Genomic DNA, 26,202 nt, shown 5'->3' with positions numbered 1-26,202 from the left:
AAATACTGGTGTGCAAGGGAACTGGGGTATATTGATAAGGTAAAGTTAGAAGAATCCTTTGATCTGCATCAAGTAGCACAGTAACTGACTTGAGTGCTTGCCGCTGAGTATCCATTGCCTATCATTGATACCACGCTCCACTGAGCATACAGAAGATTTAAATGGTGACTTATAAAATGAAATAACAAACTGAATATTTTAGAGATGCTTATATATCTTGCGATGGCTTAGAATAAAGTGTTTATTTTGTCACAAGTGTCTAATATTTGTTCAATGCCCTGTGGTACTATTCTGTACTCTTAGTCTTTGATTTCCTTGTCAATAATGTTAGCTGAGATCATTCTTAAGATTTAAACTCGTGTTGTCTTTAAACTGAGTCAACAATTTTGGAATGTTTTACAATCACAGACACCTGTTTTGTAGCAATGACCTCGAATTATTGAGACAATATCAATTTTTACTGGTAGTCAAATATTTCACAAGTCCAGTTTATTTTGAATTGCATCAATCTGACTGTTGCTTTGCAGATTATTTTGGCTAGGGATACAATGGAGCAGCAATAAAAGGTGCTTTTTTGACTGACACATTTTCACCGAGTTCCTCCACACACTTAGCATGTGCCCTGCTTTGGGGAGCTTATGCTATCGAGTATCCTACGAGAAGGGTGGATCAAAATATGGGTGTGCTTTTAAAAAAAATATCTGAGCATAATTGAAATGCTGGACTTTGAGGATTGAGGAAATGCTGAGGATTTTGTTTATAATTAATCTAAAGTGTAAATGTTAGTGTTTTTCAAAAAAAAAACTGAGTTAAAGTCATGCTTTCCCCCATCCTATCTGATGTCCATGATGTGTAATCCCAATCACTGTATTCTACGTTTAAGACACTGATCCTCGCCATTGACATCAAGGATTTAAAATATTAAAACATCCAAGTTATGTTAATAACAAGCAATTCCTAAATTATTGAACTGATCATACTGGATCATATATTTTGTTGGGACCATGTAGTTCCTCTGGCAATAGTTGCTTTTTTGTTTGGTCACATTGATTTGAACTAAAATCAGTTCCATGTGTTTGTATGTATGCTTGCATGCATTTCCCTAGGTTTTCATGCTAATCGCAAACAGACAAATTTTAAAAATTCATTTTTTGGGATTGGGCATAGCTGGCAAGGTAGGTATTTATTACCCATCCCCAATTGCCCCTCTGCAGTTGCCTTGAGAAGGTGCTGACGAGCTTCTGCCTTTAACAGCTGCCAGTCTTCTAGTGAAGGTACCTCCATAGTGCCATGGGAAAGGAAACTCCAGAATTTGGATCCAGCAAACTATGAAGGATAGAAACCTGCAAGTGGTGATGTTACCATGCTCTTGCTGTCCTTGTGCTTCATGGGTTTGGGAGATGCTGTCAGAGTGGTCTGGATGAGTATTTTGTAGATGGTGCACTGTGTGCTAGTGGTGGAGGCAATGAATATTTTGGGTGGTTGATGAGGTGCCAATTAAGCAATCAATGTTTTGCTGTTCATATGGCCCTGATCCAACTTGAATTTTGAAATACAAACTCTAATTTAGGTACTTGGAAGTTTTCAAATATATCTTAATTATGGATCGTGTAGCACTGAAATAAACAATTCCATGTTTTTGCTGCTATTGAGTCTCCTCCCTTCTTTCCTCCTCTAAATGTCTCATCATATTCTTCTCTTCTTCGTCAATGCATGCCCAGGCTCCCCTTAATTGTATTTACACAATATGCGTCAAGCATTCCTTATATTGATGACTTCTACATTTTCACCACTCTTTGGGCAATGAAGTTTCTTAATTGTCTATTGGTTTTCTTGATGACTGCCTTATATTGAGGGCATCTACTTGTGCTCTTCCCCAGAAGTGAAAACATTGTCTTCGCATCTGTATAAAGTATTCCACTTAACTACTCTCAGCCTCCTTTTTTGAAATAAGGGATGAAACCAGAGTGTCGGGGGGGGGGGGGGGGGGGGGGACCCATGCAGTCAAGGAAAAGGTGCAAACTCCACACACACACACACACACACACACACACACACACACACACACACACACACACACACACACACACACACACACACACACACACACACAGCACATGAGGGCAGGTTTGAACCCAGTTCTCTGGCACTGTCAGGAAACAGCTTTACCAGCTGCTGTGTTGTGCTGCCCTAGATGGCTTAGAATTCAGAACTACATTCCAGAGCTGTGTCTAAACCCTTCTGCCTTGCAACATCGCATCCCACCTTCAAAACCATTTTTGAAGCATGTATATTCAGCCATTTGTCAAACCTTTTATTTACTGGGAATTGTACAACAATCAACTGGCCAAATAAGTGCAAGCTCTAGGCAGTATTAACCAATGGAGCCACTGGCTTTTCAAAGCAAAATCCGCTTTATTGTAGAAGATTGCTCTGACTGGATCCCTTTAATCCCTTTTCCCCACCTTCTTACTCTCAAACTGTTTCTGTTAACAACAGCACAGATGAGACGATGATACCTTTACAGAACCTTCTAGCTGGATGATTAATAGACCAATTCCACAGCAGCTTTTGTGTGATTTCATTGTGGCTTTGCTTTGCATGAATGCAGGATACAGAATAACTGCAGCTCGCAGTAACCAAGTCAATTTTTCTGAAATCTCGTGGCAGTAATTTGGCTGCAAATCAATAGCAGTATAATCCCAAGTATCAAGAATAGCAGTTTTTTTAAGCTTTAACTTCAGTATGATTCCAAATCTTCGAACTTTTTAATTTTTTGGAAAAAGCACTTTGTCATGTCAAGTTTTCACTTCTTTTAAACATAACCAGCATTCTCACTACAGAGAGCAGAATGCTCTCCGTGCTTTAATTTTAATTTTGCATTGTGGCTTCTGTTGCCTTTAGGGGCTCGATATTACAACTTTCCATCAGTTACCCAATTTTTTGTTGTTAGACATGTGCCATGTGGAAATCAATCATGATCGTGCTTTGCTGTAGTTAGTTACCCAAGATGACAAAATATTGAGAATTTCGTACAAAAAAGAATTTCCATTTGCTGGATTTGGACTACATACTTGGTTTCTATAGCAACTACCACCAAGTTTGCCAACATAGTTTGGTGAAAGGGAAGTTTTAGGTATGGTCAGGTGTAAGTAGGAGCACTGTTTAGTGTCACTAAAAATTATGCAGCTTACTAGCACAGGGTACCTATCAGCTGCCTTCACAGCATGGGCATTGCCTAAGTACTTCCTGAAGCCAAGAATACAGTGTGAAGTGTTTTCTAACATCAAGATGGGTTGGTGAGTTATTAACCATACTCTGTTAATTGTTCAGGAATCTTGATGTTTACAGAATAACATTGATTCCACTAGCCCAATTTATTGGTGTTTTAAGTGACAAGCAATTGCCTCTCGATTCATTCTCGACTCCTGAGGTTCTTGGTTTCATGGTAATGGCCTCGTGGACTTTGCCCATGCTCTTCATTGCCCCATATCTAACTTTAATTGTCATTATCCACACCAGACTAGAGTTGCATTGAAGGGTTCAAGGCAAATGTCCAGGCTGAATTCCAGAGATGAGATGGGAGTGCTGCTCTTGACATCACTGCACCATTGACTGAGTGTGGCACCAATCAGCCTTGATAAAACTGAAGTCAGTGGGAATCAAGGGGAAACACTTCAGTGTTTGGACGTATTATCTTGGACAATGGAACATGGTTGTGATTGTTCGAGTTCAATCAACCCAGACCCAGAACATCACTGCTGGAGTTGCTTGGGTGTTGTCCTAGGCCCAACCATCTTCAGCTGTTTCATCAGTGATCTCCCTTCCATCATAAGGTCAGAAATTGTGCAATCATCAGTGAAATCCCCAATGTTAAATTTCATTTATGACTCAGCAAATGAAGCAGTCATACCTGGATGCATCAAGCCCTAGACAATATTCAGGCACGGCTGATAAATGGCAGGTAACATTTGTGCCACAAAAGTGTCAGTCAGTGACCATTTCCAATAAGACTCACTAACCATCCACCCTTTACATTCAATGGCATTACCATCACTGGATCCCTTGCCATTAACATCCTGGGGGATCACCATTGACCAAGTGCATAAATATTATGGCTACAAGAGAAAGCCAGAGACTGGGCATCCTGTGGCAGGTGACATACATCCTGACATCTAAATGTTCATTTCTTCCACCATCAGCACACAGTGGCTGCAGTATTCACCATCTACAAAATACACTACATTTATTTGCCCAGGACACACCAACAGCACCATGCAAACCCATAACATCTATCATCATGAAGGACAAGGGCTGCAGGCACATGGGAACACCACTATCTGCGGATTTTCCTCCAAGTCGTGTACCATTCTGCCTCTGAAATCTATCACTGGTTTTTTGCTGCCACTGGGTCTAAATCCTCGATCTCCTCTAATGGCACAGTAGAACCACAGAATAATACAGCACAATACAGGCCCTTCAGCCCACCATGTTGTGCCGACCTTTAAACCACACCTAAGACTAACCCTTCCTCCCACATATCCCCCTATTTTAAATTCTCTATATGCTTATCTAACAATCTCTTGAACTTGACCAACTTATCTGTCTCCACCGCTACCCCAGACAGCGCATTCCATGCAGCAACCACTCTCTGGGTGAAAAACCTCCCTCTGATATCTCCTTTGAACTTCCCACCCATTACTTTAAAGCCATGCCCTCTTGTATTGAGCATTGGTGCCCTGGCAAAGAGGTGCTGGCTGTCTACTCTATCTGTTCCTCTTATTTTGTATACCTCTATCATGTCTCCCCTCATCCTCCTTCTCTCCAAGGAGTAAAGCCCTAGCTCCCTTAGTCTCTCCTCATATTCCATACTCTCCAATCCAGGCAGCATCCTGGTAAATCTCTGCACCCTTTCCAACGCTTCCACATCCTTCCTATAATGAGGTGATCAGAACTGGACACAGTACTCCAAGTGTGGTCTAACCAGAGTTTTGTAGAGCTGCATCATTACCTTGCGGCTCTTAAACTCAATCCCGCGATTTATGAAAGATAAAATCCCATACGCTTTCTTAACTACCCTATCCACCTGTGAGGCAACTTTCAGTGATCTGTGGATATGAACCCCCAGATCCCTCTGCTCCTCCACACTACCCAAAATCCTGCTTATTAACCTTGTATTCCACCTTGGAGTTCATCCTTCCAAAGTGTACCACCTCACACTTCTCTGGATTGAACTCCATCTGCCACTTCTCAGCCCAGCTCTGCATCCTATCAATATCCCGCTGCAATCTTCGACAGTCCTCCACACTATCCACAACATCACTGACCTTTGTGTCATCTGCAAACTTGCTAACCCACCCTTCTACCCCCTCATCCAAGTCATTAATAAATATCACGAAAAGTAGAGGTCCCAGAACCGATCCTTGTGGGACACCACTAGTCACAGCCCTCCAATCTGAATGCACTCCCTCCACCACAACCCTCTACTTTCTACAGGCAAGCCAATTCTGAATCCACACGGCCAAGCTTCCCTGGATCCCATGCCCTCTGACCTTCTGAAGAAGCTTGCCATGTGGAACCTTGTCAAATGCCTTACTAAAATCCATGTAGACCACATCTACTGCACTACCCTCATCAATCTTCCTGGTCACCTCCTCAAAGAACCCTATCAGGCTTGTGAGACGTGATCTTCCCTTCACAAAGCTATGCTGGCTGTCCCTAATCAGTGCATGAATCTCTAAATGCTCACAGATCCTATCTCTAAGAATCCTTTCCAACAGCTTGCCCACCATAGACGTAAGGCTCACTGGCCTGTAATATCCTGGACTATCCCTACCACCTTTTTTGAATAAGGGGACAACATTTGCCACCCTCCAATCCTCCAGTACCATTCCCATGGACATGGACTGAAAGATCTTAAAGCCAACTGTTCAGCAATCTCCTCCCTCACCTTGTGGAGCAGCCTGGGGAATATTCCGTCAGGCCCTGGGGACTTATCTGTCCTAATATTTTATAACTGCTCCAACACATCCTCTCTTGATATCTACATGCTCTAGAACATTAACCTTACCAACACTGTCCTCAGCTTCATCAAGGCCCCTCTCTTTGGTGAATTCTGAAGAGAAGTATTCATTGAGAACCTCATCCACTTCCACAGCTTCCAGGCACTTCAAGAAGGCAGCTCAGCACCAAAGGCAATGAGGGATGAGCAATAACTGATCTTGCCAGCAATTCCCAAATCCTGAAGAATGAAATAAAAAAAAGTTTTTTAAAAAGTCTCTCAGGTTTTGACAAGTGATAAATCTTTGACCCCTATAAGATTGTCAGGAGATTTTGGAGAGGTTTGACATTACACTGCCTGAGGTATCCTCATCACTAAGGCCTTGCAATTATGTTTTGAATGCCTGCTGGGAGTATACTGATAGCTTCTGATGATCCTACCATCCTTTCATTCCTTTCCTCACACCCCAGTGCTTGCTTTTTGAAATGTTTCTAAATATCTTATTGGCTGCAATAGTGATCAGTAGTGCAGTTGTCAACTCCCTAGTAGTGAGAGGGTCAGAGTTGAGGATGAGTATACATTTTGAGCTAGTTTACTGTCTGTTCTTGGTCTATTCATTTAAAAGCAGAAGAAATTTACTTCTCTTCAGTCCAAAAATATGATGCTTGAGTCTACTCCTGTCTTTGGTACAGGTTAATGCAGCCATTTTCTGATGTGTATCACTAGATAACGTTGGGTTCAGGATCACTGGCGAACTTGCCCATGCTTGTATCTGAGCTCTGGGTTCAGTTGTCATTATACAATCACATTAATAGTGCTGCCAATCTGTTTAGTTTAACAACTGTTTATCGAGCTTTCTTTTATGTTTTTAATGCAATTGTTTTTACTGAATGAAATCTGCCCATATCCTGCCTGGCTACTAACTTCAGGCTATTAGTTTTGTGACTTAACTGCCCTCCTGAAGCGGCTAAGTAAACCATTCAGTTCAAGGGTAACTAAGGATGGGCATTAATCTCTGCCTATACCAGTAATATCTATGTCTGTGAATATATAAATAGTTCTATTCAGATAGCTACACTCTATTTCCTCCTCCTCCTCCAAAAAAAAGACAGAATTTAATTTTATTGTAGCTAGTTAAACTTCAAAAACATTGAAGTTCCAGATCAAATTGTTTTCCACCTCCAGATTTAGTAAACACACAGCCCTGGACAGGGTTAACAAAAAGCAAATGACATTGGCTTTGTGAACAGTAATAGTGCGCATGCAGATTGTCAGACTTTACTGTTTCACAGCTGCCTGATTTTGTGGGTAAGGATGTGTTAAATGTAGCCTGGCTTGCAAGAGAGCAAGGTTCTCTGGAAGAAGCCCAGTATAAACTAATCAAACAGCTCCCCCTGGCCTCCAGAGCTGTCTACCACTATTAAATTTATATCAATCACAGGAACTCTTTGCATTCAAAGTCGTAATTTTTTCCCCTTGCATCTGGAAGTGGGAAATTATTTTTTGCACCAAAGGCCATGGGGATTCTGGGTAGGGCAAGGAATGACAGCTTTGCAAAACATGGGAAAGGAGGAATACAACTACTTTTCCATCTTTCCAAAAAAAGTTATTTTTGAATGGTTTTGAGTTGCCAAGCTCCAGATGTAGATTTTTTTTGCTCAGTGTAGAATGCAGTTCAGGATACTTAAAGCAATGATTTACTGTGAATTGTGTCCTTCAATAGATCTCTTCAATAAAATTGCTTTCCCCAGAGAATAGCAACTTTTACTCTTTTTTTGAGATTATTTTTCCATTGTGGAGCAGAGTTGTGAACAGGAATGCTTAAATAGATTTTAATGGGTATTTAATTTTTCTGTTGCGCCCCATTAACTATCACCAAGAGCTACCGTATTTAATGTCCTGTGTAAGGATTTAATAGATCAAAGGGAGACAAGTGCACAGCTCATTGTACTTCTGAAGTCTATTTTTGAAAGGTTGGAGCTATATAGCAAAAGCTGCATGCTTGTGAGGAATGTGGAAAATAAGGTAAATTTTGTAAGTGGACATTGCTGTGTACAAGGATATTATTTCACACCACCAATAAATGTATATGTGGTCACTTACAGTATTAAAGTTCATATAAAAAAAGATGAGTTACAGTTAATGTCTTTGCAATGAAATAGGTTGAATAAACTTGATAAAAATTATTTGCACCCTATCTTAGCAAGGTATAGGAATTTACTCTAAATGAAATAATGGTTATCAGGATGTCAGAAAACTGTTTAAAACCAAGTTTAAAAAGACCACAAGTACTCCAAAAGGAGACGCTGGTCAATGCCTTGACAACAAATCCTCGAAGCCCAGGGAAACCTATTATATTTATGCTTCTATTTATCATTGGCTGGTTTTATTCTTTCTGAATTTTGAATTTGAAGTGTTGGAAAGTGTTCCAATTAGCACTGTGGTCTCCTGGGAATAGAGCTTAAATCAGAATGCCAAAACATGGTACCAGCCTTCAAGGTATCTACAGATACCTTGAATATTGATTTGAACCCTATAGTGCCCCCACCCCACCCCAATGTTTCGTTATACACTTATTTTGGTATATGAAAATGATGTCCCGGGAGAGCGTTTCATTAGCTGTAGAATTTCAGAGACTAGCATAACTGTTGGTAATGCCGTCTACTGAGGGGGCCAAATGGGGGAGGGGAAGGGAAACACACCGATTTGTTTTAAAGCGATGCTGGAGATGTACAGAAGACCAGTCGCCCTTTGAAAAGAGAAGGCACGATAAAATTAGATATTTCAGAAATGAATTATTCTGTTCCAAAATTTTGATAACACCCATTATTTCTTTTGAAAGTACAATATATTGGTTAATCCAGATGAAACCCTGTAGAAAGTTCCCAGTTATAAGAGAGAAAAGAATTCTGCAAATAGTGGTTTTCATCTTTCCTTGATGTCCATTCGAAAAGAAGAAAATGCTCTTTATGATGAGTCCTTCCACATATCGACCTTGTCTGAGGACAGTATGTAACAATTTGGATGAAATAGACCTGGTTACAAAAATATCACTAGTAGGGGGCGATAGTTTGATGTGATATCTCTAGGTACAAAATTAGAATTTGTCTGCAATGATTTTTTTTGAAGCTTTTTTTCCCTGTTTATAGTTAACTTATTGGTATGGATACCAAGTCTAATATCAACAGTACATACTAATATCCAAAACAAGATTATTTGTTTGCAAATATTACTTGGAGTTTATCATTAAACATCTTGTTAACTTTAATTATTAGATATGTCCAAAAACATTAATTATATTGTGTTCCTTTTCAAATGAAGGGATCTTTAAAACCAAAGTGGTATAAATGTCTGCAAGTTAATTTTTATTGCATAATTACGTGTGTGTGTGATTGTATTCTTTTAAATTACTTTCTCCATTTTCTGTAATACCCATGACTATTTGGTAGTGGAATTGGAGCTGAAATATCTTTTTCAAATGGTTATTTCACTTAAATGTGAAATTTCATTCATATGCATTACGAACATCCCAATAAAACATCCCATTTAATTGCCAAATTATTCATTTTCCCAGTTCTCATAGCCCGAGTCCAGTCTCAGTTTTATTGCTAGTTATTTCTAGAACAATTGCCAAGTATCCACTGTTTGCTGATAATGCAGATGGGGTGGGCAGGCCATTTCAACAGGATATCCAATGACTGCCAATGATCTTCCATGGCAAGTACAAGAAGGAAAGGTATTCTTGGGCCAAAGGAAACATCAAAGGCTCTATAAAAATCATCCTTAGAGCATTTAAACATTGACCCAGTTTTGGGATTATCTTTCTCATAATCGTTATGTCTGGGAAAGTCACATTAATTCTAGAGAGGCAGAGGAGAAGCACAATTAGCATAAATCTGGCAATAGCAGGATGTCTATTATTAACAGTGCAAACTAAGTGGCATCTTGTGCTCAATGTGCCACAGTTCAAAGCATAATTTGGCTGGATCAGCCACTTGTATGCTTCGGTTCACTGAGCTTTGTGTCAGTGGTAGGAGAATTATTGGAGAAAATTCCAAGGGGCAAGATTTATGTATGTTTGGAAAGGCAGGAACTAATTAGGGATAGTCAACATGGCTTGGGGGGTGGGGGGGGGCGGTGAAATCCTATCCTACTGAGTTTTTTGAGGACCTAATGAAGATTGAAGGGCGGTAGATGTTGTCTGTATGGACTTTAATAAGGTCCTGCATAGTAGGCTGGTTCAAGGTTAAGGCACGTGGGATCCAGAATGAACTGGCTAATTGCCTCCCATCACCAAGCCCATTTTGGATCCAGAGGGTAGTGGTGGAATGATGTTTTTCTGATTTTAAGTCTGTGGCTAATGGTGTACCATAGGGATTGGTGTTAGGACTTTGAAGTAGTGAATGTAGGAGTTATGATTAGTAGGTTTGCAGATAATGCAAATTGGTGGCATTGTAGATGGTGAGGAAGGTTGTTTAAGGCCACAGCAGGATACAAGTCAGACGGAAAGTTGGGAGCATTGGCAGGTGACATTTAATCTGGACAAGTATGAGGTGACACATTTTGAAAAGTCAAATAGTGGTAGGATATTTACTGTATATGGAAGGGCACTAAAGAATTTTGATGAACAGAAACCTAGGGGTCCAAGCACAAGGTTCCCTGACAGTTGCAACGTGGGTTAATGGGGAGGTACAGAAGGCATATGGCATACTCGCCTTCAAAGATCAGGGCACAGAATATCCGAGTTGGGGCGTTTATGCTGCAATTTTATGTAAACACTGGTTAGGCTGCACTTGGATTATTGTGTTCAACTCTGGTCACTAACTCGAGGAAGGATGAGATTGCGCTGGTGAGAATGCAGAGAAGATTTACCAGGATGTTGCCTGGAATGGAGGACTTTAGTTATGGGAAAGATTGGATAGGTTGGGCTTACTTTCCTTGGAGTGAAGGAGGCTGAGGGGTGACCTGATAGAATTATATAAGATTGAGAGTAGTGGAGAGTTATGGTAGCAATATCAGAAACAAAAGGGCATAGATTTAAGGTAACACACGAGATTCTGCAGATGCTGGAATCTGGAGCAACACACACAAAAAGTGCTGGAGGAACTCAGCAGGTCAGGCAGCATCTGTGGGGAGAAATACAGTCAATATTTCGGGTTGAGACCCTTCATCAGGACTGGAAAGGAAGAGGGCGGAAGCCAAAATAAGGCTGGAGACTACCAAGTCCTTCAACCTGTGCCTAGCCTCAAAGTGGTAGAAGAGGCAGCCGTGGATTGACATGTCAGTGTTCGAGTAGGATGGTGAATTGAAGTGGCTGACGTGTCAGTATGGGAGTGGAACAACACCTCGTTTTCTGCCTTAGTAGTCTTCAACTTGATGGCCTCAACATTGGTTTCTCTAACTTCCAGTGACAACACCACCCCCCCCCACCCCCCATCTTCCCTCATTTCTGCGGTCCCCTTCCCCAGCCCTCATGACCTGCCCGTCTATTCCCCACCTCCTTCCCTTTTATTCCTTGGTCCACTGCCCTTTCCTACCAGATTCCTTCTCCTTCAGCCCTTTGCCTCTTCTACCTATCACCTCTCAGCTTCTTATATCCCTACCCCCCCCCCCCCCCACTTACCTACCTTCTCCCTCTCACCTGGACTTGCCTATTACCTGCCAGCCTGTGCTCCTCCCACTCCCCAACCTTCTTATTTTGGCTTCTGCCCTCTTCCTTTCCAGTCCTGATGAAGGGTCTCAACCCGAAACATCGACTGTTTATTTCTCTCCATACGTTTAAGGTGAGAGGAAAGAATTTTAAAGGAGATCTGAGGGGTAAGGCATAGAAAGATACAGCCCTAATGTGGGCACATGGGATTAGTGGGAAAATGGGGGCAGAAGTGTCCCCCATGTCGCCCTCATCCTGATGACCACCTTCGTATGTGGCTGCATCAGGCTGTGTGGGGAACCAAAGTACGTAGGCACCAAGTGTCACTATGTGCCGAGGTTCTACCTGTCCCCGGTGTTGTGAAGGATGGGCCTGGCCCCGTTGCCGCACAACGCCCCAGTCAGCTGGACATTGCCGCACTATCTGTCCTTCGTGGAAAAGTTCTTCCAGACCAACACCTTTGACCATAAGTCCATCAGGCAGCGGTCTGCACAGAACATCCTGCAGACACTGCAGAAGGACTCGATGGATACCGTAGGATGGTTCCCTGAGCAGACTGTCCAGACCATCTGGCAGAATGCCTCATTGCTAGAACTCACCAATGAGCACCCAGACCTCGCTTGGCTGGCAGTGAGAGGTGCCCTCCCAGTCAGATCCTTCATGCTTGAAACATCAGTCCAAGAGCGCGCTGCCCCCAGGAGGACTGTGCTGCGGACGAGACGGTTGCCCACCTCTTTGCGGGCTGTGGGTTTGCGAGGAGGGTGTGGCGAATGATGCAAGGGTCCTTGTCACGGTTCATCCCCAGCAGCTGCGTAACACAGGATTTTCTGATCTATGGGCTATTCCCAGGGACACACACAGAGTCAGACATCAACTGCTGCTGCAAGGTCATCAACTCGGCGAAAGACGCCCTTTGGTCTGCCCGAAACTTGTTGGTCTCCCAGCACTGCGAGATGTCCTTTGGGGAATGCTGCCGACTGGCACATTCCAGGCTGCAGGAGTACGTGCTGAGGGACGCACTGAAGCTGGGTGCAGCCAACGCAAGGGCTCGGTGGGGAAGGACTACAATTTAGGGTTCTTCTGCCGCTGGAGAGGGAGGGGCAGGGTCAGGTGAGAAAGCTGCTTAAATATTGTTAATATGGGATTGGGGTAGCCCCCCTGGGGAGCCACATGAGTGGCATTGGTGCTGTGATTTTTATATAAAAAGGTAACATGATGGATCCGTACGCGAATGTAAAAGTTTGCACTGTTTTATTGTTGTATATAGCTTTTTTTTATGATGAATAAAGTTTATTTTGGAATTTAAAAAAAGGACAAAAAGGTTGGCATGGACATGGTTGGCTTAAGTGCTTGTTTCTGTGCTGTACAACTTTGACTCTAAACAGTTATAGTTGATAAGCCAATTTATTTCTGGTCACTGTCTCTGTAACAAGCAAATATGTTTTCTGTGGCCAGAAAAAAAGACAAAGAGTCTTAGAAACTACAGCTATTTATATTTGTGTTCCCCCTTTCTATTTATTTTTTCTTGTTTTTAATCAATTTTATTGGTGCCTCTGGATTTTTCCCCCCATACTGATTCATTCCATGATCTTTTAAAATGGGAAGCTGGAAGGGTGGGGGCGGGGTAGATCTGAGTGGCTGTTAACTTGCATTGTGCACTGCCCCCTGGTGCAAGTTAAATGTAAAAGCAGAGAAGGGAACCAACTTTCAATGACACGTTTATCTAATGAAGGTTGAGTGATGGAGAAATAAAGCATTTTCTACCTTATTGCAGCTTTCAAATATATCAGAAATGCCATATTTAGAACTGTGATATTGATATTTGTTAAATGGTTTAAATGTGGATGGATATGATTTGGAGGTAATGCATTCTGTGTGGGTAAGAAAAGCTGTTATTGGTTTATGAGAAGAAGGTGAAATGTTTTGTGACAGTACTACCATTTTGTTTTGTGGTAAGGTTCAATCACAGCACATCTAAATGCTAAATCACTGTGCAGAAACGACTGTTAATGGACAGGACATTTTAAAAGAGAGCATGGTGTTATGGTATGAAGTCATCAATATAATGATATGCCATGTGACTGTTTTCAAGGAAAAGGTAGCAAATAACAGCTGTCAAGCTTGCACATTACAATAAAGATAACCAAGCACAAATTTCCTCTGATCTAGAAGAGAGTCATGTTTGTAGGTGATGAAATGGATTACTGTAATTTAATATTAAATTTGAATGGCTACACTTTGCATGCAAAATTCAAGGCAAAAATATGAATGTGTAGTTGGGCCATTATTATTCGAGTATAAGGTTTTCCAGTGTAGACTGCTCCATTGAGTGATGTGATCTAAAGTTTTAAACAAGCTTGGAAATCCTCTTGATATTTTAGCACAATGGTCCTGATTTGGTAAATGCTGAATATCATGATAGATTTAAAGTGGTGTTTTTAATTTATTCATTGTCTGCGTATACTTTATTACATTTATTGAGCCAGTGGCATGTTACTTTTTCTGCTTTATTGTAATATTTTCTGTGATGGTATTATTCTTTTGGTTGGATGCATTAGAACACTTAGAGTTCCCCATGTGTTCCAAAATCATTGTACCATTATGCCCAGGAAAGAATGGCAAACTATAATTACTAGCAAACCATATTTTTGGAATCCATTTTATCTCCTTTTGTAAAATTTGGGCCACATCTAGACCTGATGGACCCTACTGTATCCTGTTTGATTATTCAAATAACAGGACGGTAACATTTGATTTAAAACAAGTTAAATATGTGCTGAAAAGGGCAGCCTGACACAAAAAATGTTTTCCCCGCCCTATTGAGGTATCTCATTAAAGCTGTCAGTGAGTCATTATTAAGTTTTCATGTGGTTGTGTGTTTTGATGCTAATGTAATGTGTATGACTTGTTTCATTTCAGCACAAATGTGGTTATGAATTATTCAGAGATTGAGTCTAAGGTTCGAGAAGCAACCAATGATGATCCATGGGGACCTTCAGGGCAGCTAATGGCAGAGATCGCCAAGTAAGTACTAATCTTACTGAGCTCTAGGGGTAATGCTGAATGTGCATAGATTGAATATGCTGCTAAAAAAGTAAAAACTGTGATTTTACTGTTTTGGTCCTGAAGTTGCATTTCAAAATATGAAATTGAATTTACACAGTGTTCACTTCAAGAGCAAAACTCAGTGGAATAGGAATGGGCTGGGGAAAGAATATGGGAAGAAGAATACCTTGTGATATTGTTTCACAAGCAGCTCCAGTGCCACTCTTTTTCAATACCATATTGTTTGTTATTGCATGTTACATTTTGTTTGTAATGCTCCAGAGCAACATAGGACAAGTGGAAAGTCTATCACTTTTTAACACCACAAATCTCTTGTGTCACTCCCAGTTGATAACAATACAAACAATACTTACTTTTAAAATAAGTAACATTTTGCAATTGGTTTTTGTGGGTGCTGAAGGGTATTCCATAAAATTCCACTTAATATTAAACTGCAGTGCGTGTTTTGTTACTGAGTAGCATGAGCTATTTTGTATAAAGTGTCTTCAACACTCTAATCAGTAAAGCAGCAAACAAAAGACTGCAACCAGTACCATAACTTAAACTGTATTGTCACACAGGTTAATTAACTTGCTATTCTTAAGGCAGAATGCTAGCAATTTGTGCACTTCTCATTGTCTCAAATTGACTACAGCACAACCCACCACAGTGCTGCACTCAACAGACATCATGCACCTGAAGTGCTCTCTAAATTCACCACAAGTTGAGATGGTAAAAAATCTAATTTTGCGCAGTGCATTTTTCACTATTGAAAGGGACACAGCAAGAAAAAGTTGGCATGCCAATCATTATGCCTAAATGCCAGTGATTACTGCTGGTCCCTTTTAATGTAACTGTGTTGATTTTGTTATGGTATTCTTTATACAATTGATTCCATTCTCCATGAGCAAAGTAACATGGGAGAAAGATTAGTGAGCTGTAATCACCCTGGGTGACTCAAATTAAATTTCAAGAGCAGCCTTTTTTCAGGGGTTTCTTGTAGAGTTGGTGCATTTCAATCCAGATAGATGGATAGCTGCTTGCAGTAGGATTTTCCAGCACATTAAAAAACATGTATTCTATTTAAAAATGTTGTTTCTTATTCAATCCGTTTGTGTATACTAGAACTATCAAAACTGTAACTAGATTGTTTCCTGTGTTTGTTTCACTCATTTCCTGGTGCTAGAAAACAATTTTTTTTCGATGTTGACTATGCACTGAGGTCTGGAATGTACCTGGGACCCCTGCATTACAGGGGGAGGTGGTTACATTCCTAGAAGATGGGCTGTATTGTGAACTTCTGTAACATGAAGCTGCATTATCAGCATGTGTGTCAAGACATGTGAGTTGAAAAAAAATTGTCGATTTATTTACTTTTTCGATACAACTTCCATGAGAGTGAATTTTATTCGGCAGCCCAAATTTAGGTAGTGATTTGTGGATTCCGTAAGGATGAATTTCCATAACCCAAACAGGTGTAACACACGGATATTAATGCTAATTCTGCACTTTGAATACTCAATAAGAAATATCTGAATATGCTGTTAGGTAAATAAAACACAAGATGCAGAAAAGACTACCAGATAAAGTGAAGGCATAGGTACTTGGGTGGTACTGAGCTTAGATTTTGAGGGACTGCAGATTTTGGATGATAGCATTCTGGTATTAATTTTTCTTTATATCAGGACTGGTTTAGAATAGGGGAAAACTATTTGGATCAAAACTCAATTCTGGCCCCATTTCCCTTCCCCTGACCCCCACAATCCATTCCAAGTCATTTCTCTCAGCCCATTACAAATATTGGGGTCATTGATATTCAAGAAAATGATCTATAATACAAAATTATAAAAAGTTTTCTTTTCATGAGTTAAGCATTGAGTTCAGTGTTTTTTTTTCTTGCTAAGGGTTTCAAACAGTTTTATGAGGAAATTCCTCTTTTTAGGTGTATATGATCACAACTAATTAATAGCAGTAATGTTGAATAATTTTATATCCCATCTCTGCATCTAGGGTCGGTGTGTAAAGTTTTTTGTCATTTGATGTTTTCATGAAGTGAGGAATAACTTGTTTTTGATATTGTTTTCTGATATCTATGTATACTTATTCACTTCCTCCTTAGAGCTGGTATGTGTGCCCATGTGTAAACGTATTCAAAGCCAATGAAGGACTGGGTTTATGTTTACAGTTCATGTCCCACGCCATTTGTTACATATGTAATATCACTGAATATTTGGTATGCTATACATCAGATCAACATTGAAAACTCTTACAAGCCAGCTGCTGTCTGAAGGGACATTTCTCTTTCTTGTTAATATGCTGACAATAATTTGCGATACTGTTTGATTCATAACGTTATTTGTAAGAGGAAACATTGTGTGTATGCCAAACCCATTCTGCCACCTATAGCTAGCCCTTATTTATTACTACTACTGTGAGAGCATCCACCCACAGCAATTTCCTTTTCATGAGTAAAAATAGCACAAAGTAAACGCCTAAGGTCCCACTCGCACACTGTACATTCTTTTGCTTTGTTTTCCTTTTTTACACACATTTGGATCTGCTAAAGCTGCTTTATTTTATTGTAGGTCTACATTTATGTACGAACAGTTTCCTGAAGTTATGAACATGCTTTGGAGTCGTATGCTAAAAGACAATAAAAAGAACTGGAGGCGGGTCTATAAGGTGGGGTAACTAAGCATTCCATTTCCATTTCATGGCATTTCCTGTGTGGGTTTACAGAATTTCTAGGTGCAATGTTTTTCAAAAAAAAACTTGTATATTGCAGAAAACCAAGCAAATTTTAAGCTTCAGTGAAGCTTTCAAAGTCAAAGCAAAAGAGATCTAATATTTGTACTGTCAAAACCACCTGCCTGTTAATAGCACAGTATGTCTAATTAATAATGCTACAATATGGTTTAACTAAATTCCTGGTATCCATCACATTTAATATACTCGTGTATTTTCTAACATTCTTTTTAATTGTTAAGATTTTTCTTAAAAAAAAGCTTTTGAATATAGAAAGGATGGCTGTCCTCTGATCATTCCCTTAGTATCAGTGTTCTGAGCTCTCTAACTTTTATTTTCAATTAGTTTCACATTTACATTAGTTTATGGAAATTCTCGTTTAACTTCAAACATCAAAATTTCAGAACAATTGTCTTTCCACTTGTTGTTTAAACTTGTTTAAAAAAAAAATTCAGTCCAGATCTATAGACAACTTCCTTTTTGAATATAATGAACATCATTTTGAAGTAAAGTGTTTGCATACAGACCATATATCCAATTTTTTTTATGTTTATACTCAAATTGTACTCAAACCAAATGTTTGTGGGACTTGCTCTCATAAACTGCCTGTTACATTTCTTAACGTAACAGTAGTGACTTAAATACTAATCAGTTTAAACACTTTGTGGGATTATTTTGTATAGAAAGACACTATTATTGCTATTCACTTACAATTTGCGAATGTGAATTGTGTAAACTTTGAAACCTTCCATGAGAGATTTTTATCTTTTGGTTTACTGCAGAGGGACATCTGGTAGAATCAAAACAAATTTTAAAGAAGACCTTTGATCCTGCAAAAAAAAATACTTTTATATATCTTCAGTGTAATTAAATGCTTCTTTGCAAAATTTTGAAACTGAGTGAGCTGATTTTTGGTTGGCTTTAAACAAGCAAGGAAAAGAGGATTTTTGAAACTTGAGTCTAAATATGTAAGAAGAAAATTATTGATCAACATACTTTTGTATTCTGATTGTTGGTTTATACGTGTGTTGTGCAATGTTTTATCACTTGGAAATCTTTAAATCTGTTTCACTGAAGCGCTGACACCCCCCCTCCCCCGTGCCCTTTGTTTAATAACATATAAAAATATGGAATTAATATTCCTGTAAGTGTAACAAACAGCTACAGTAATCCCCAATGAGGTTCACAGTAGAGATTTGATGATAAACAGCCACAGATGGTAATTAATGAGGTTCAAATGCTGTACACCCTTATTTGGTCTGTTGAAGAGAATGTAGCATTTACAAAATTTATCTTCTAGTATATGAAATCTTACTTTTTTTTCTGATGCTGATTGGTTAACATGCTGTTTAGTATGCAAACTGGATTTTTGAAATTGATCTGTAATACTGTTTGAACCGGGGTGGCAACTTTACAGGCAACTTTTTTTTGGTAATAACTAAAATTACTTTCAAACACAAATTTTAGGCAGAGGTTTGAGCCTAGTTTCCAATTGTATTCTTTCAATTTGCTATATATTTTGATATTTCGACTAAGGCTAGACCCACTGTCAAAAGAACAACTTTCAAAGCTAGCATTCAGAAAATATCTCATTGTGTATACTTGATTATGAGGAGGCTTGCAGTGACCATTTTGACAGACTGGGATCTGAGAGATGTGTGTGCATTTCCTTAACCACCTACTGTGTTTGTTATTGTGCAGCCTTTGACAAGCTGGATTGGTTACAGGTTGCAGCAGAAGTGCAAAATATTGTTGTATATTATCATATCATTGAGTAGATTTTTCTTTTAATACCCACTTGTCTCTTCCTTTTGCTGTCAACTGTAATGAAATTTTAGATTGGGAGGAAGTTCTATACCTGAAGAGAAACTCCCTAATGACTAGTTGACTGCTGATCTTGTGCTTCATAATTCAAAAAATAATTTGTTGGTTTATATTATGTGGCAGATTTGACACATTGTTTGATAGAGAGTTTTGCTTTCTTTTGTTTAGAGGGGGTCACTAGCATTTATTAAAGGGAAAAGTGCAAAATTTTTTTCTCAAAATGGTATTGATTTATAAGATCCAGTTTGAATTTTAAAGTTTAAACATAATATCCTGTCATGCACAGTGCAGTTTCTAAATTCGATCTTTAGATATTACTGTTCTGATAGTTTATTCTTTATAGTTAAGGGATTTTAAATGGTGCAGCCATAATTGTGCAAGGCCACTGTGTCAAGTGGAAGAGTATATTTTGAAGTTAATGTAAATAAGTGTTTTCTCTGCACATCAACTCATTGGGAAACCAGATTGGGGTTTTATCAGCATGCTAATTAGTATATTGTGAACACATCAATATCTCTTTTAATTTTTACTTGTGTGGAAGGGAAGTTTTATTTATGTTCTGTTCATTTCGTAAACTAATATTGCAGCTGTCAATTTTGATTTGTGCTGGGAATTCCTCCTACTGACTGCTGACATTCATGGTATTTTATTAAAGCAGAAAGCAATCATTGCAATGTGACAGTATGTGACTTTGTTCTCACAAACATAAAACGCTTTGCTCTTTTTTTTACTGTCTTCTCCTCCCTTTACAGTCCTTGCTACTTTTGGCTTATCTCATAAGGAATGGGTCAGAACGAGTAGTTACCAGCTCCCGAGAACACATTTACGATTTGCGTTCGATGGAAAACTACCACTTCGTAGGTAAGCAAACCTCCGGCGCTAGGGAGCAAAATAAAAAGCTTTGAGCAAATTATAACAGCAAGCAGAGTTGTCAGTCACTTGAGCCAGTAGATCAGCTTCCTTCACTAATTAGAATGTGACTGGTGGCACTATCTGAAGTGTACAGAATCTGAGATTTGGGGGCCCTAGAGTATTAATTAGTGAAGACAAGAACTCGCAGAAAGGACATGGTAATAACAACACAACTAGCACAACATGAGTGTTCAGGTTTTTCTTTATATAAAAAAAAACACAACAGCTATGACTCCCCTGTGATGCTCATAAAGAAATTGCCTTAATTACTTAGGAAGGAAAGGTTAGACACCAACACAGACTAATCTGTTTGAAGAAGCAAGAATATCTGCAAATAATATTTACAATGCAATGGCAATAAGGCCATGTTTTTATTGTTTTGACATTAAAGTTAAAACTTGGAGACTGAAATAAAACTGATATACTTTGTCAGATCTAAATGTACAACCTAATAATAATCCAGGTGCCTTTTTTTATATGGGTAAATTCTGCTGGATCGTCAAAGCTCTGCAATTGCAAGTCTAATGGCTATATTTGAGAAGAACGCCTTATCAAAAAAGTTGTCATTTATTGCTTACTGTAATTAGCAATGCGGCCTTATGCAAACAGCCAATATTAGAAAAGCACATGCTGCAAAAATTTAATTGGTGTATCCACCATGACACTTTAAGTCTGAAATTAAAATTTATACACTGCATTTGTTTTAAACAAAATTTGCCTTACGGCCTGGCAGGTGTAAAGTGGATATTTTGAGGCAGGCAGTAAAAGCATTACAAATGGTTTTGACCTGGATTAAGGAAATGAAGACTTTGTCAGTATTCCTTGTTTCCTATCAGTGTCTAATAATTGTGATTTAAATGTTCATTTGAAGGCATTGGGGAAACTGGGATTGGGTATTGCTCTGCTTGAATAATCATTACAAAATGTGGACTTTAACAAAAGTGTATGAGGAGCACAGGAGAGCTGATGACTTACCTGGACTTGTGATCACGGTGAAAACAGAAGAAAAAAAATAACAATAGAACAGCAAAAATTTGACGTGGTAGTTTAAAGTGGAGCAACATGAAACTTGCCTCTCAGCCGGCTTCATGTCAGCTTCACACTGTTATTTTCCAGTATTGATCTCTTAAACTGTGCCTATCACCATGCTACTATTACCAGAACATCTTTTTGATAATTAATACATTTATCATAAGCACACAATAACACAGGTTTTCTATTTTGAACACAGTTCACTAGAAAACTTTGATCTCGTATATTTAATTCCTGCTGAGTACAATTTATGTTGTCACATTGTTGATTTGTAGCTGCCATTTATCCACTGTTTGTTTACCTGGCTATTTTCAGATGAAAATGGCAAGGACCAAGGAATAAATGTGCGACAGAAGGTGAAAGAAATGGTCGAATTTGTACAGGATGATGACCGTCTGCGAGAAGAGCGGAAAAAAGCCAAGAGGAACAAAGACAAATACATTGGTGTCTCTTCAGACAGTTTGGGAGGCTTTAGATACAGTGAGTATTGAGATGTTTTGTGAAATAAAAAGGATGAATAATGTTAAGCATCTGACTTTCAAGATTTTATTTTGAAGAATCCTTTAGGATTCAGAAGAGGGACAAAATTGAAGCTGAGCTATTTTACATTTGGAAACAAAGATTTCAAATCTAGCCTTGCAATTGTCTCTGACATGTCTTCCAAACAGTCTCCCACACATTCACACCTGAATAATTTAATGGATAATATCAAAGAGGGCTCATAACTATAAAATTATGGAAACTTTGTACAAAACCATATTTTGCTGTACAATCTGCACAAAAAAAGTTCCTCATCTATCATGACAATTGGGCTATGCTTCTCTGCCCACTCTTTGACCTTTTGAGATCCCAAGTGCTTGCTCTTCAAATGGTAGTGTAGTTGGTGACAGTCCAAAACTCGCTGAGGTTATCATCTGCAATGCACCCTCACTTCTAGCAGGAAGTCACATCACATTAAGACAGAATGGTGTTATTTGGTGTTTTTTTTGTTGAAAATGCACTTAGCTGAATGGTATGTGGACAGGATTGCACGTGGCTGTGCTGAACCTAGAAGGCTCATTAGCCTTTTGATACTTTGTTTGCATCTGGTTGAAGCAGAAATGTCAGAGATTTGTTGGTTTGGGTTTGTTAGAGAGTTAGAATCTACATTATAAACACAGGGTTAGCCATTCAACCCTATAGTCTGTTCCTACATTGTGAGATCATGGCTGGTCTGTGAATTAACTCCATGTACCCACCATTACCCACAATCCCATATCACCCTTAGTGAGCAAAAAGTTCAAATCTCAGATTTTAAAATTAATAACTCATTTAGCATTATTTGCCTTTTGTGGAAGAGGATTCTAAAGAGTTTCTGAACTTCATTTGTGAAAAGCTTGTTTTTTTTAGATATGCCATCTAGTCTATTAACTCCCTATTCAGCAAAAGTAGCTTCTCCCCATCTTATCAGTTCCTTTCAATAATTTGAAAGCTTTCATCAAAATACCCCTTATTCCAAATTCTGAGTAAATACAATCCAGTTTGTGTAATTTCTCCTCATAATTTAATCCTGATAAGGTAGTATTCTTGTAAATCTATGCTTCGTTCCTTGTGCCCACAACTATTCTCAGCAGCCAACTGTAGTCTATACAAGACTTTGTATAGCTTTGTAAATAACTGCCCATTGTATTTTCTTTCTCTAGATAGAAAGGAAAATATTCTAATTGCCATTTGACTTATTTTCTATAAATTACATTATAATGATCTGTGTACTTTGCCATCTAAACCTCTTGAACTTAAAAGATGGATCAGGATGCTTTCTAAATAGTTAAAAAAAACAGTGGATGACATCATATTTGCCAACATTGAAATCCATTTGCAATAAGTTAGACCATTTGTTTAATTTATTTTGTCTTTGTAGACAGAAGATTTAAATTAAAGCACTGATCATTGTCTTTGCAAGGCATGTAAATGTGAGTTTCTATCCCCTCATCTCCAATCTTGTCTGCTGCATTTGGTGCTCCCCATGTGGCCTCCTCTACATTGGCGAGACCAAGTGCAGATTCGACGACTCTTTCTCAGAACACCTACACTCAGTCTGCAATGGCCATCCTCAGCTCCCAGTTGCAGACCATTTCAACTCCCCTTCCCATTCCTACACTGACCTGTTCGTCCTTGGCCTTCTCTACTGCCAGTATGAAACCCAACACAAACTGGAGGAGCAACACCTTTATATTCCACCTAGGTAGTCTACAACTCAATGGCATGAATATTGAATTTTTTCCAATTTTAGGTAGACCCTTCCCCCTACCCCCTACCCCCTTCTGATCCTCTAGTCCTCTCATTTTTGCCCTCCTTGCCTCCCCTCCCCCCAGTCCACCTTCAACCATCTTTGTTCCTTTCTCCCTTCTAGCTTCATCCACCCACTTCAGAGGTTTTCTACCCCCCACCCCCAACCCGCATCTGGTTCCAACCATCGTCCACTTCTCCCCTAATGGATCCTATTCTCACCTCCTTTATCCGAATCCAGCACTGGTAGCACTTCGTGTTCCTGCTTATCTCCCTCCAGCAGCTGTCTCCTATCTTCACACTCCTGCCCCATCCCCCACCTTGTTCCATCTCTCCGTCTGCCCCCATCTACCATTCATCTCCTGCCACAGTCTTCCAACTCTACCCCTGCTCACCTCTTATCTGGCACTACCCTCCTGTCATATACCCCTCCTCAGTCCACTGATTGCCTCAGAATCCTTTCCCACCACTCCCCTTCTCGTCCTTCGACAAATTTTTCGACAAGTTTTTGACAAAAACATCGACAGTTTCTTTCCTCAAGCAGATGTTGCATGACCGGCTGAGCTCCTCCACACATTGTTTGTTGCTCCAGATTCCAGCATCTACAGTCTCTTGTGTCTCCAAATACAGTGAATAGTTGCAGGAGACATTCTTCACATTCTTCCAACTTGAATGTTTCACTGTCCCTATCCTCTTTCTCCTGCTATGTCACCAATTTCCTAACCAGGACATTTACTTGCATACATAAGCTTCATTTGATTGTCTCTTATGTAGGACTTTATCAGATGTTTCTTGGTGTCCTTTTAAATGTTCTCTTGTTCCTTATGTTTATCACTTCAAAAAAAAATTTACTCTGGTTCATCTGGAGTAGTCTACTTTATACAAAAACCATCATTGATCAACTGAAATTATTGAGTATTTTTATCTATTATTAGCGTTCAGCAAATTTCCAGACAACAGATGTTGGGGCTAACATACGTAAATTTCCAATCTAAAGTATTTGTGATTGGGTCGGAACTTTGGAATGGAGAGGGAAAATCTAATATTTGCTTAATTGTGTTATTGATGTCTAAGTTGCATAATCTGTTGTACCTGAGATCATTGCTGTGGATCTCGCAAACAAAATATAAATTTGTAAGTGCTGGACAAAGCAGAGCAAATCTGTACTGACCATGGAGTGTGGGCCTGTAATAGAAAGCAAATATTTTAGAGGCACCGGTTTCTGAATTCCAATCATTTTGTGACATGTGATAGATCAGACATTCAATATCAGCTTAATGGTCAGGATAGAGATCTACTGGTCTATCCACATTTCTGTTGCAGGATTTCCCTGCAGAAAAGTTGAGATTTTTTTTCTTAGTTTCTGAGACATTACTTCTCATTTACTTTTCAAAATTGATGTACAGAAATTGTGAAGGTGTAAAGAAAATGTTTGAGTGAAAAGATTATATTTATTGATTGTAAGGTACATAGTACATCAGCATGATAATTCTTAAAACCAAATATCTGCAGGATGAATCCTTGTTCCTCTTTGTTAATGTACTGTTAGGAACTATCATCCCTTCCACTCCCTCCCAGAATGTTTTGTACCCAATCCAGACTCTGATACCAAGGGAGCATCATGGATTCATAACTTTGGAACCAGAAATGCCTGTCTGTTATCTTTATAGATATTGCTTTCCTGACTTCAGAGGTGTGATTTGGGTTGTTTTGTCCAGTGATGTTATTGCCCTATTAAGAGACTAGCACTGAGAACAGGTTACTGGTTAGAGACCAAGATGTACCTGGGAGCCACTATTCTGCCTTTGCAATTCTGCAGTTGTCCTAACCTTTTCTATGACTTCTTAAAACATTTTTACCAGGTAGTTCTCAGCTTCAGAGATGCACTGCAGTGACCATGCTATCCTTCAAGTTTGGAAACCTGAAGCTTGTGATTCATCATCTAATAGTTCCTGCATATGGTTGTCCAAGATCCTAGCTATTGTACAAGCCTTGGATGCCTATCCTTTTACTATCCTGCTAGTTCCATTTACCAAAGTCTAATTCCTGATCAAAACTGGCTACATTAAAACTCTGATAATCCAGCATCTGCTTGTTCAAAGATCCTGATAGTTTGGCATCTGGCTCACTTATTAGTACACAAAGTCCTCGTTATCTATGGACTTGCAACTACTCAGATCTGCAGATATGAAGATCAGCCATATATTGTCGGGAGTGTGGGCTGGGTGTGAGGCTGGAATTAGGATCAGGATCACCAGGGGATGAAAAATGTGGGTAAGTTAGACAATCTGAAACTTACAAACTGGAATTCACTTGGTTCTGGAGCCAAAAAAACTGCTGGAGGAATTTGGCAGGCGAGGCAGCATTGGTGGAGGCAGAGGGATAGTTGACGTTTTACATCAAGACCCTACATAAGGACTGAGAGTGTAGAGGGGAGATTGCCAGTATAAAGAGGTAATAAGGAGGGGGTGAGGTGAACCAGATGAGGAGGAGGGTGATGGGCAGAGGCTAGAAGATGATGTGGAAACAACAAAGGGCTACAGATCCTGCAATCTGATAGATAAGGAAGATGATAAGTGGAACCAGGGTAAAGGAGAGATGATGTGCAGATAGAACCAGTGAAGGAGGGGCTAGGAGACTTAGTGGGTTAAGCATGTGGATGATAGGCATATGGGCAGCCTCTTCGGCCTACAAACAGCTGAATAGAAAGTAGAGCACAGAAGTA

At 39.4% G+C, this 26,202-nt stretch overlaps 1 protein-coding gene across 1 annotated transcript in view; it reads left to right on the top strand.

The window, feature by feature from the left end:
* clint1a (clathrin interactor 1a) overlaps positions 1-26,202 on the top strand; it is a 146,513-nt gene that overhangs the window by 68,068 nt on the left and 52,243 nt on the right. The window contains exons 2-5 of the mRNA XM_052014074.1: positions 14,571-14,675; positions 17,282-17,378; positions 20,018-20,126; positions 21,525-21,689. Of these exons, the coding sequence (XP_051870034.1) occupies positions 14,571-14,675; positions 17,282-17,378; positions 20,018-20,126; positions 21,525-21,689 (476 nt within the window). The remainder of the gene's footprint in view (positions 1-14,570; positions 14,676-17,281; positions 17,379-20,017; positions 20,127-21,524; positions 21,690-26,202) is intronic.

This window comes from Pristis pectinata, chromosome 4, assembly GCF_009764475.1.
Source record: "Pristis pectinata isolate sPriPec2 chromosome 4, sPriPec2.1.pri, whole genome shotgun sequence".
NCBI classification, from domain to species: Eukaryota; Metazoa; Chordata; class Chondrichthyes; order Rhinopristiformes; family Pristidae; genus Pristis; species Pristis pectinata.
The sequence above is the reverse complement of the archived record's forward strand: the minus strand, read 5'-3'. Positions and strand labels throughout refer to the sequence as shown.